This window comes from Sphaerodactylus townsendi, linkage group LG06 (genome assembly GCF_021028975.2).
Source record: "Sphaerodactylus townsendi isolate TG3544 linkage group LG06, MPM_Stown_v2.3, whole genome shotgun sequence".
In the NCBI taxonomy this organism is placed as follows: domain Eukaryota; kingdom Metazoa; phylum Chordata; class Lepidosauria; order Squamata; family Sphaerodactylidae; genus Sphaerodactylus; species Sphaerodactylus townsendi.
The window spans coordinates 119310340-119322958 of NC_059430.1; the positions used below are offsets into that span (position 1 = coordinate 119310340).

The 12619-nt window shown below is 47.3% G+C and overlaps 1 protein-coding gene across 1 annotated transcript; it reads left to right on the forward strand.

Moving 5' to 3' along the window:
* The first annotated feature begins 811 nt into the window (after nucleotides 1-811).
* On the forward strand, nucleotides 812-5889 carry LOC125435465 (lens fiber membrane intrinsic protein-like). Its single transcript, XM_048501665.1, has 5 exons — nucleotides 812-882; nucleotides 1262-1497; nucleotides 3583-3729; nucleotides 4061-4195; nucleotides 5846-5889. Exons 1-5 carry the CDS (start codon nucleotides 812-814, stop codon nucleotides 5887-5889), a joined length of 633 nt encoding a protein of 210 aa, XP_048357622.1.
* Nucleotides 5890-12619: the final 6730 nt, after the last annotated feature.

The following is a 12619-nucleotide window of genomic DNA, read 5'->3' on the forward strand; positions in this document are numbered from 1 at the left end:
GTTAGATTTATATCCCCCCCTTTCTCTCCTGTATGGAGACTTAAAGGGGCTTACAAACTCCTTTCCCTTCCCCCCTCAAAACAAACACCCTGTCAGGTAGGTGGGGCTGAGGGAGCTCAGAAGAACAGTGACTAGCCCAAGGTCACCCAACTGGCATGCATTGGAGTGTCCAAGTGATGGGATTTAGCAAGTGAAAGTCACACAATCCAGTAATGAAGGAGTTAATTGTTGCATGCTAATTAGTGAAGTCAGAAGTCAGTGACCAGGTAATTGATACCTATTGGTTAGGTGGGCTGCATGCAGGTCTGCACGTAGGCTTTAGATATATGTTCTTTGTTGCACTCTGCACGTGGTCAGTTCAGTCTGCCTGTTGCTCAATAGCCATGTAATAGTCTAAGCAGCAAGCTGGCTGTTGGCGCTAGCTAGTTAGAAAGATGTTTCTTGTTTTTCTTCCAAGTTTCCCTTCCCTGTAGTAAGTAAATTTTATTTCAGTAAAGCAACTGAATCTCTGCCTCATTATTGCATTAACTCTGCTAATTAAGTATTTGTCCACACGACAACAAGCTAATCTGAATTCCCCAGATAAGCCTCCACAGCCCAGGCGGCAGAGCGGGGGAATCAAACTCGGTTCCTCCAGATAAGAGTGCACCTGCTCTTAACCGCTATGCCACTGCTGCGTCATTTACGGCAAGTTGTGCCTACCACAGCCAGCTGGATGGGCAGACAGATAGATCCTCTAATGGTTTTAGATGTAATTGGTGCCCTTCCTTGAAGGCATGGATTACCAAAAGTCTTTAGTTCAGTGCCCCAAATGGACAACGGTCGGTCCCATATGAGAGACAAAGCGGAGATCATAGATCAGCAAGTGCTCTTTGCTAGGCTGTGAGGCTGCTTATCACAGCTAGTCACAGCTTCCCGGAGCTCTCTCAGCCCCACCCACCTCGCAGGGTGTTTGTTGTGAGGGGGGAAGGGCAAGGAGATTGTATGCCCCTTTGAGTCTCCTGCAGGAGAGAAAGGGGGGGATATAAATCCAAACTCTTCTTCTTCTTCTTCTTCTTCTTCTTCTTCTTCTTCTTCTTCTTCTTCTTCTTCTTCTTCTTCTTCTTCTTCTTCTTCTTCTTCTTCTTCTTCTTCTTCTTCTTCTTCTTCTTCTTCTTCTTCTTCTTCTTCTTCTTCTTCTCCTTCTCCTCCTCCTCCTCCTCCTCCTCCTCCTCCTCCTCCTCCAGTCTTAATTATCCTCTTCTGTCTCTTCCTCTGCCAGGGACACCTGCTTTGCGACTCTCTCAGAACCGTTTCGTCAACGATACTTCGATGTCTTGACCCACACCTTGCGCGTTTGCTGTGCCATCTGCAGCTCGGGAAGTTTGCTGATTCTGTTTACTTCCCTGACCACTTCCTACTGGGTGACGGAGAAAACACATCAAGGTCTGGTCCATACCGGTCTCTGGGAGATGTGCCTCGGTCCTACTTGTCACTACATCGAATTTCCGGTGCCAGGTAGGATCGTCTGCTGCTAGCTGAACCCCAGTTACCAAAAACAGTCCTTGGGGCTGTTGCCAAATATTGGGGAGGGAGAAATTCCATCATTTCAGGTTGGCTACTGGATTAAAAAAAAACAACGGAGCATAATATTTGGTTTCATTAAGATTCGGCAGCATTTTTCTGCAATTTGCATACAGAAGGTTGCAAGTTTAATCCCAGAGATTTGGGGGTGGAGCCTGAGGGTGGCAGGGTTTGGGGTAGGGAGAGACTTACTCAGGATATAATGTCATAGAGTCCACTTGAAGGTGCCATTTTTTTCCAGAGAATTTATCTCTGTAGTCTTAAAATCAGCTGTAATTCCTGGAGGCTGGCAATCCCAGGTATAAATTGTAAACACATAGGAGGTCTCTTAATGAAGAGACCTCATATGTGTTTACAATGTATACCTGGGATTGCCAGCCTCCAGGACTGACTTCTTTCCCAGCACAATTTAAGAGGAAGTACAAAGCTGGGGGAGGGGGGGCATGACTGTGGCCGATAGGGTTGCCAACTCCAGGTTTGGAGAATTGGGGGGAAGCCTGGAGAAGGTGGGATTTGGGGACAGTAAGGACCTCAGCAAGATCTAATTCCATAGAGTCCATCCTTTATGGTAACCATTTTCTCCATGGGGAACTGATCTCTGCAGTCTGGCAACTGTACTCTCTGATGGTCACACTCACTACAGTAGCATTTGGAAGCAGGTGAGATTTTTGAAATTCCTAGAGTGTCATATGCCATTCCGTGTTCCAAAGCAGGAAGCGATGTCTTCAAAGTCACCTGTTCCAGAACAGGAAGTGATGTCTTCAGTGTCTTCAAAGGCCCCTCCCTAATTCTCTTGGGGACTGCAAGCCAAGGAAACTGCTAGTATTGAGGAAGACCTTATTTTGACAGGAAGTTGCTGGCAGTTAGAATAAGGCAATCCTGGTCTGGTTGTGTCAGGAAGCCATGTAGGTTCAAGGAATGCCTTTGATCAAAAGAATAGTGGAGATCATGTTGACACGACATTGACCACAGTGATCACGTCAGGTCAGGGTGACGTCAGGCAACCATTTCTTCCCTCAAATGGGCAATGGCTTTTGGCACCACCATGAAATGGGCATGGAATGGAATGACCACATCACACAAGGGATAACTGCAGAGTCTGGCCTACATTGGGGCCTCTTCAAACACTAGGGGTCCCAGACCCCTCCAGGGGCAGAGAATCCCCTACTTTGGAGGTGCTCTCCCTGATGTCATTCTGCTAGCCAGTGGAGTGGGGGCTTAACCAGCAGCAATATGAAGTCTAGGCTTCTGTCTCTGGTGATGTGTCAACCTCTTCTAGCACTGACGAAAATCAATGTTATCATGTCGCTGGCAACACATGGACGCTCTATTTGGGCAAAAACTCCATGGTAAAACAGTTTCTACTATAAAGTTTTCAGCCATGTCACTGGCAACACGATGTTGTCACTTCTGGTGTGCATCAGAAATAACATCACAGAGTTGCAGAGACTTAGTCCCCCATATGCTGCCAGTAAGTTCTCCCCCACTTTCTGCCGGTTGTCAGGCAACTCTACAAATCACCTATAGTTCAATCCTAAGAAGAATTATGCCTTCCAAAGTCCACTGAAGTTGATAATCTTATAAGGGTGTAACACTGCTTGGAATGGCACTCTTGGTGGCCAACTTCATGTTCAGAAATACCTGGAGATTTGAGGGTGGCGCCTGGAAGAGTAAATTTTGGGGAGGGAAGGGACCTCGATAGGGTATAATACCTGCTGTCTACCTTCCAAAGCAGCCATTTTCTCCAGGAGTAGTGGAATAGTTTTTTTAAAAAAAATAAACAAGCAATTTATTTAGTGTGGGGATCCACAGTAATTCTGGGAAACATCCAGACCACATGGGGGTTGGCAGCCCTACGTCAATTCCTTGGCAGGGTGGGAGTTTGGGGTAAATGCTACAAGAAACTGTAGAGTTTCAGTTGTATGCTAGAGGAAATGGAATCTATGCTTGGAAGCCATTTTAAATCCTCTGGGGTCACTTTTTCCTAGAAAATCCTTCTTCTCTGCTCCTCCCCCACAGAATTCCTCAACGTTACCAGAGCCTTCGTAATGATAGCTGTTGTCTGTGGCATAGCGTCGTTGCTCTGCATTTGCATTTCCTTTGAATATGTGTCCATAGGCCCCATTTATTTGTTGGCTGTTGCTGGACTGCTCAGCTTCTCTACAGGTAACACTGTTCTGAGGCGTAGCAAGGGGGGAAAGCGCCCGGTGCACTGGTGCGTCCTCCGCCCTGCCCCACTCCACCCCAGAATCCCCCCACCACACCTCTGGAACGCCCTTGCCACACTCCCACAGGGACGCCCGCCTGGTGCGTCACAACCCCCTTTTCCCCTTGGAGCTACGCCTCTGTTCTGGGTCTACCCTCCCAGCTTCTTCACTGCAATGCTTCACAGAGGCTGCAGTGCTCCACAGCGGCGGGATATATATGGAGACTTGGGTGGATGAGAGGGTTTGCGCCATTCTTCTGAAGCATGTCCTCATTTCTGCTTTTGGCCTAGGCTTCTTCACCTTGATTGCCATCTCTGTATTCACAGCTGTGAACAAGAGCAAAAAGGTGTACTTGCAACATTTAATGATATTTGGTTCCTCCTATGGACTGTGTTGGGCTTCCATCCCTGCATACATCACAACAGGCGAGTCTTTCTCTGCAGCTGGCCCCAATCACTAGATGGGGCCTGGAGCTCCTCTTGCAATATAACTAATCTCAAGACCACGGAGGTCAAATGGCGGCTTCAAAGCACTTTCTATTCACCACTTTCATGGCAGCCTAGCTGACCAAGTGCTTTGCAGCTCTGCCTATATGTCATCACCCCTAAAATTGTGGGGAACAAAGGCAGCATTTGGGTACACTGGGTTGCCAGGCCTGCCCCTGCAACCAATCGGTGCTTTAGGGAGGTGGGTTCAGGGGTGGCTATCAGCGTCCCCTGTGCAATGATGCCACTTCTGGTTTGTGCGGAAGTACCAGCATCACACTAGGGGATACTTTAGCATTCTATGGGCGATTCCGCACATGAGTAAAATAGGTTCGACCCAGTTCCCCTGAGAAGGGTACTGACCTAGGTCGAAGCCATTGTTGTTCCCCACTGCAACCAGCTTGATCCCAGCTCGGAGGGCAGAATCATCCTGTGCCTCTTCGCCGCTCCGTTCCGATTGGCTACTGTTCCACGGCCATATTCCATCTATCCCCACACACGTTATAAAAAAAAACTGCCAGGGGAATGGAGGGACGAAGGTGGCGTTTTTTGATTGGCCAGCTGTACGCATGCCCGAAACACTCAGCTGTGATTGGCTGAATGGAGGACTCCTGGTACCAGAGATTCCGCACTTTACTGGAATCGAGCTGAGTTCGAGTGTGGTTCCCTGAAAAAGTAGTAGTTCCTAACTGGAGTCGGAAATTTGACAGTTACACGGGGCAAAGCTGGTACAAAACCACGTCGATCCCAGTGGTTGTGCGGAGCACTTAGGTTGAACGCAGCTCGAACTTAGGTCGATAACTCAAGTGCGGAATCGACCTATGATTTCCATAGAGTTTTGGGGGAGAGTTCTAGAGCATCCTCCTATGAAATTCAGTGTCAACCAAAAATGGCAGAAGGGGCCCAGAAGATGCCAATCACCCCCCTTCTATAGCTTGATTCGACCAGCTGAGTGTTGGTGAGCAGCAGAACAAATCAGCAGGCAGTTGCTCACCATTGGCGGGACGTTGACAATCTATAATGTTATCTGAATTTTCGGCTTTGAATTAAGAAAAGGAAGTCTCTACCTCTTTGTTGTGGGGATGCACCTTTCTCCTTAAATCTCCTCGCCCTGGGAATTCTAACGTTTCTCTTTTTCCTCCTTGTCTCCAAGGTATAATAATAATGATCACTCACAGAACCTCCTTCTGCTGAGCCCACAGGTCCACACAGCCACGGAGGCCTGCTGATCTGCTGATGGGAGCCCAGCTGCTTCCATATCACGGATATCTGGCAATGCTGTAGTTAGCATGGGTATATGTGTTAGTAACAGCTTTCCTCTGGGACTGTAGTCACCCACCACTGGAGACAACACTCTGGTTTCTCCGCCGTTTTGCCTTTGTGGCTGTGTTTCCCTTGCCACAGCCAAGACATTCCAGCTGTGGATGTTTGTCACAGGGCAGTGATAGCAGAACAGCCCACTGTTTGTGAATACTGGTGAAGAGTCACACTGGGAGCTCAGGGTTATAAAGCCATTGGTTTTGGAGACTAGACCATGCCATTCCTGTCCTCTGTTCTCAAAAGCCATTCTTTCTCCCCTTGTGTCAACAGCGGCTGCTCATTTCTTCCCCCGCCACAAGCGGAAACTGCACTGAAATATAGCGTTTCAAGGTTTCCTTCCTGGTGCATGAGCCAGATCAAGTCCCTGAGATAGCAGTTTGTTCTGAGAACAAGGGCAGAAAACACCAGCCAACCCAACTCATTGCCTGAACATTGGCTACAGGCTACGTGGTTTTTGTGGAAGGATGTGGGACTCTTGATGCAGAATGCGGATATTACTTCAGCAAGAAGACTCCATTTGGAAATCAGAATCAGTTTCAATGCAATGCCACTTGCTAGGTGGCCCCAGCATCCCCCCAGCACTGTTTGGCCCTGTCTTCTTCTTCGCCCTGCCCCTACTGTTTCATCTGCCCGGAAATCTTTCCAGATCTTGCTTGTAAATTAAAGAGGCTGTTTTCAGTATCAAATGGTTTGAATATTTTTGTTCTTTTGGGGCACTGTTCCTGCTAGTGTTGCCAGTACTGTTTTTGTAAACAGAGACCGCCTTACCCCATATGTCCCAAGTCGACCTCTGCGTTCGGCAGAGGCAAATTTACTGGTGGTCCCCTGATCCTCTGTGATGCAGCTGGCCTCTACCCGGGCCAGGGCCTTTATGGCCCTGGCCCCTGCCTGGTGGAACGCTCTTCCTCCAGCTGTTCAGGCCCTGCGGGACCTTGGAGGGCCTGTAAAACTGAGCTGTTCCACCGGGCTTTGGGGCAGGCTGGCCGCTGAAGGTGCCCCCCTCTCTGTTGCCCTATGTGCCATCTGCTTACTTGAACATTTGCCGGTCCCTTCCCGGGGTATAATACCGGACGTCATCTATTTAGTTAATTATGGATGGGTTATTGTTGCTACTGTTTTTATTGTTTTATTGAGCCCTTTGGGGGCAGGGTGGTCTACCAAATCGAATAAACAACAACGATGATGATGATAATATTCGAATTGACAAAATTAACATCTGTCAAATTCAGAAGGCTGGGATCCGCACGAATACTACGCCGATACATTACAACTTCCTAGGCCTCTGGGTGAGGCTCGAATTGTAATGAAGGCCAACAACCAGCTAAAGATCTGGCAGCTGTGAAATCTACAATAAATACAAGGAGATTTTGAGGGCTGTGCTAAGGGTGGGTGGGCATTGAGGAAGATGTGATTTTACTTCCTGGTGATGCTCTAGCGATCTCCCCTCACCTCTGTGGTAAAGAGGTCCTACTGAGGGCAAGACGGGATTAGCAGATCCTCCTAAATTTCCATACCAGTCTGGTACATTACCAGGACTGTTTCAAATCAGGATAGTGGGAAGGACCTCAGTGAGGTATAACACTATTGAGTCCACCCTTCAAAGTAGCCATTTTCTTCAAAGGGAACTGATCTCTGTCACCCAGAGATCAGTTGTAATCCCAGGAGATCTCCAGCTGCCACCTGGAGGTTGGCTAGTCACTCTCCCAGCTTGACCTTCCTCACAGGATTGATTCCTAGGATAAAATAAGTCTGGCCAATAGTCCTATATCCCTCATTGAACTTCTTGAAAGAAGGGGGCAATAATTTTTTAAAAATGCAATGGATGTACATTTATGTACATAATGTACAAAAATGTAATGTAGATATGTCCTTTGACCCTAATGTGAACACGAGCTCTGAATCCCTTGGTACAAGCCCAGGCCGAGCCTCAAGCAAACAAAAGAATATCTAGACTCTTCCCTGGGAGAGTTCAGTGATTGAGATTGAGAGCATCATGGGAAGTCAAAATGACTTCTGGGAAACATGATGCAAGTCAGTAAGCTGTGTGTTACTGTAAAGTTGGTACCTGATCTGTGGAGATGAAGGAGGGCAGCCCTGAGTTGTTAAGTCACCAGGACCTTCCTGAAGATTGTGAAAAAGGAACGACCCTCCTTCAGCGTCTGCTTATCTGGTTGCAAGAGGCCAGGAGGGCTTGAGAAAGAGCTCGTTTTAGCGACCATGTTCTCGTGAGAATGCGGCTAGGATACTTCGGGGGTCAACAGGCTCCCTGCTTTCTAGTTATCTCAATACTCAAACATTTCAGTCTTCCAGCACAGTTTGTAGGGGTTTATAGGGTTTTCAGATCCCCTTGGTCACTGGCAGGCAATGAGGTGGGTAGGTTTGCCAGATCCAGGGTAGGAAATTCCTGGAGATTTGAGAATGAACATAAGAACATAAGAACTAGCCTGCTGGATCAGACCACAGTCCATCTAGTCCAGCACTCTGCTACTCGCAGTGGCCCACCAGATGCCTTTGGGAGCTCACAGGCAGGATGTGAAAGCAATGGCCTTCTGCTGCTGCTGCACCTGAGCACCTGGTCTGCTAAGGCATTTGCAATCTCAGATCAAGGAAGATCAAGATTGGTAGCCAGAGATCGACTTCTCCATAAATCTGTCCAAGCCCTTTTTAACTCTATCCAGGTTAGTGGCCATCACCCCCTCCTGTGGCAGCATATTCCAAACACCAATCACATAAGAACATAAGAACATAAGAACAAGCCAGCTGGATCAGACCAGAGTCCATCTAGTCCAGCTCTCTGCTACTCGCAGTGGCACACCAGGTGCCTTTGGGAGTTCACACGTTGCGTGAAGAAGTGTTTCCTTTTATTAGTCCTAATTCTTCCCCCCAGCATTTTCAATCAATGCCCCCTGGTTCTAGTATTGTGAGAAAGAGAGAAAAATTTCTCTCTGTCAACATTTTCTACCCCATGCATAATTTTATAGACTTCAATCATATCCCCCCTCAGATGTCTCCTCTCCAAACTAAAGAGTCCCAAACGCTGCAGCCTCTCCTCATAAGGAAGGTGCTCCAATCCTTCAATCATCCTCGTTGCCCTTCTCTGCACTTTTTCTATCTCCTCAGTATCCTTTTGCCTCATGTTGGGTGACTTTAACGCCAGAATAAGCAAAGAAATTAACGATCCTCAAAAACTGCACAAGACTGACGGTCTTAACTTACCCGATCCAACTAACTTCAAGGATACAAAATCAAAGAAAAGTGGTCATTACCTAATCGATTTTTGTCAGTGTCAAAACAAATCAATACTTAATGTGATGGAAGAATATGGAAGAATATGATGAGATAATTAATGGCCTCAAACCGATACTTGTTTACTCTAATGCTCCAATACAATATAAGCCTGCCCATAAGGGCTGGTTTGACCAGGAGTGCAGAGCACTAAAGAGGACATTAAATAATAACTTAAAACTCTTACGGCTCGGTAAGGATACAGACAGAAATTCCCAAATACTCATACTAAGATCACAGTATAAAGCTTTAATTAGGCAGAAGAAAAAAGCATATTCTAGATGCCAATGGGAAGCACTGGCCCAAGCCGTGACCGAGAAAAACGAAGCCCATTTTTGGGCATTGGTCTCATCTGGGATGGGTTCATGCTGCACAGTTTTAAATGCACAGATACCTGGTGACATTTGGTTTAAGCATTTCTCCCAAATTTTCGATTCCTCCTTGATCCCTAAGTTACTCCCAGACTTAACAAGAAAGGGTGCTTTTGATGACCTGCGCCTATCTCCAAATTGGCCTTCAGTAAGGGAGAAAGAAATAGAGAACTTGATCAGTTCTATTAAAACCGGGAAAGCTCCCGGTGAAGATCTGATTCCGAATGATGTGTTCAAAACATTTCCATCCTGGTGGGTACCAATTCTTGCCAAACTTTTCACCCAGATTAACAATACAGGCAATTTCCCTAGTGGATGGAAAACCAGCATAATTGTCCCTATACATAAAAAAGGAGACAAAAATGACCCAAAGAACTATCGCCCAATAAGCCTATTGAACACGGCCTCTAAAATATATGGCAAATATCTCCTTGGAAAATTAGAAGATTGGGAAATTGAAAATCACATAATACATCCACAACAGGCAGGATTTAGGAAGGGACAAGCTACAGTTGATCACTGCCTTGTATTATACCAACTAGCTCATTCAGCCATAAGAGGCCCAACGAAAGCCTTATATACGGCATTTGTTGATTTGGCCTCTGCTTTTGACTCAGTATGTAGAGAAAGACTCTGGTGGAAACTGCTGAACACAAATATGGATAAACGCTTACTTTTCCTTATTAGAGAGCTGCACGAGGACACATGGATCAAAGTCAGAGTAAATACATCAGGCTCTCTAACAGATGGGTTTAGAGCAGGGAAAGGAGTCAAGCAGGGCTGTTTACTTGCCCCCACCTTATTCAACCTTTATATTAATGACATAATTCCCAAACTGACCGGCCATGAATTTGTTGCCCCCTCGCTAGGAAAACAGAAAATTTCAATTCTGCTATACGCAGATGATATGGTCCTAGTTTCACTTACAAGGAATGGTTTAAGGAGACTCCTATATGGTTTGGGTGAGTATCTTCCTTAAAAGACCGTCGTTAGATCCTAGTGATCCGGCCAATTACCGCCCCGTTTCGAATCTTTCGTTTCTGGGGAAGGTAATTGAGAGAGTGGTGTTGGAGCAGCTTCAGGGTTTTCTGGAGGACGCATCGGCCTTTGATCCCTTCCAGTCCGGCTTCCGTGCTGGGCACGGGACGGAGACTGTTCTCGTCGCCGTCACAGATACGCTCCGTATACAGCTTGACCGAGGCGGATCGGCGCTGCTGGTGTTGTTAGATCTCACAGCAGCGTTTGATGTGGTCGACCACGATCTTTTGACCCACCGCCTGGCCGTTTCCGGGGTGCGGGGTACCGTCCTTCAATGGATTGCCTCGTTTCTCCGGGACCGGAGTCAGCAAGTGTGGTGCGGGGACCAAGCTTCCCGGAGGTGCCCGCTTCATTGCGGTGTGCCTCAGGGAGCGCTATTGTCCCCGCTGTTATTTAACAACTATATGCAACCCCTTGCTCAGCTGGTACGGGGTTTTGGGCTAGAGTGCCATCAGTATGCTGATGATACCCAGCTCATTCTGTCGATGGAGGGGGGAGTAGGCGCCGCCCCTGCAGCTCTACAGCATTGTTTGGAGGCGGTTGCTGGTTGGTTGACGCAGAGCAGGTTAAAACTGAATCCAGCAAAGACAGAAATCCTTTGGCTAGGTCGGCGGAGGGTTCAACCGCCCGGTGCGGGGGGGGGTCTCATTGGCCCCGGCCCCCTCGGTTCGCAGCCTGGGGGTCCACCTGGATTCGTCTCTTTCTATGGAGACCCAGGTGGCCCATGTAACCCGGGTTGCGTTTTTCCATCTTCGCCAGGCCCGGCGGCTGGCCCCCTTCCTCTCCCAGGCAGACCTGGCCACAGTGATTCATGCAACGGTCACCTCCAGATTAGACTATTGCAACTTCGCTCTACGCGGGCTTTCCCTTGCGGCTGATCCGGAAGTGAAACTGGTCCAGCATCGGCGGCTCGTTTGCTCGCGGGCGGTGCCTCTAGAGATCACATCACGCCCGTGCTGCACCGTCTGCACTGGCTTCCGGTTGAATTCCGAATGCGTCTTCCAAGGTATTGGTGTTAACCTTTAAGGCCTTACGCGGTCTGGGACCCTCTACCTCAGGGACCGTCTGGCCCCATATGTCCCACGTCGGTCTCTGCGTTCGGCAGAGGCCAATTTACTGGAGAGCCCCGGCCCCTCTATGATGCGGCTGGCCTCCACCAGGGCCAGGGCTTTTACGGCCCTGGCCCCTGCCTGGTGGAATGCTCTCCCTCCAACTGTCCGGGCCCTGCGGGACCTACATGAGTTCCGCAGGGCCTGTAAGACTGAGTTATTCCGCCGGGCCTTTGGGGAGGCCGGCTGCTGATAGGTGCCCATTAACAACTAAGATCCGCTGTTCCCCTCTTAAGGGAGCTGAGGAGTTAATGGCTGAACGCCATCTGTTTTAACTGAGTATGAATTAGGAACGCTGCTTTTAACTGTTATGAATTTTTAGTATTTTATCCTGTTATCCGCTTTTATTGTGATGTAAACCGCCCTGAGCCCTTTGGGGGAGGGCGGTATAAAAGTGGAACCAATAAATAAATAAATAAATAAATAAATATTGCAGAGAGGAGGCCCTCTCCATAAACTATTCCAAAACTAAGGTAATGGTGTTCAAGAAAAGACCAAGAAAATACAGTTGGAACATCCATAATATTCCTATAGAGCAATGCAATAATTTTAAATATTTAGGAGTTACATTCAGTCCTTCACTAAATTGGAATGCCCATTTAGCAGTGGTCAAAGCAGCTGCTCAAAAATCTGTTGGGGCAATAGTGAGATTTTATCATACAAAAGGAGGTCATTTAGTTGATCCAGCCCTAAAAATTTTTAAAATTAAAGTTATACCTATGCTACTCTATGCTATAGAGATTTGGGGATGGAATGTACAAGTCCTACATAAAATAGAAACTATTCAAAACTTCTTCCTTAAACGAATTCTGCTACTTCCCAAAGGAACGCCAGCGGCCCTCCTCAGGGCAGAACTCGGTTTGCCTTCTATTAAAGCTCGAGCTGAATTGGCAATCTTGAAATAAGTTAAAAAGAGTTCACTAAAACCAACTTCGTTTGGGAATCAAAGTTTGCAGATACTACTTAAGGCCTCGGAATTACATAATACCTCCCTAAATAATATATTGCTCAGTTATTCTGTTCCAGATCATTTATTCTCTTCACCAATTTTAAATCACGACCTTCGGGACTGGATATTCAAAGGGGATAACTGTATGGACAGAGATATAATTTTACATTCCAAGTTTGCTCCCTGGTATAGTCACCTTAAAAAGGATCATCACAGAGCCCCCCTATCTTGCTGGCATTACTCAGTTTAAGATAAGGAACGCTATGACAGCATTGCGATTTCAAACAATGCC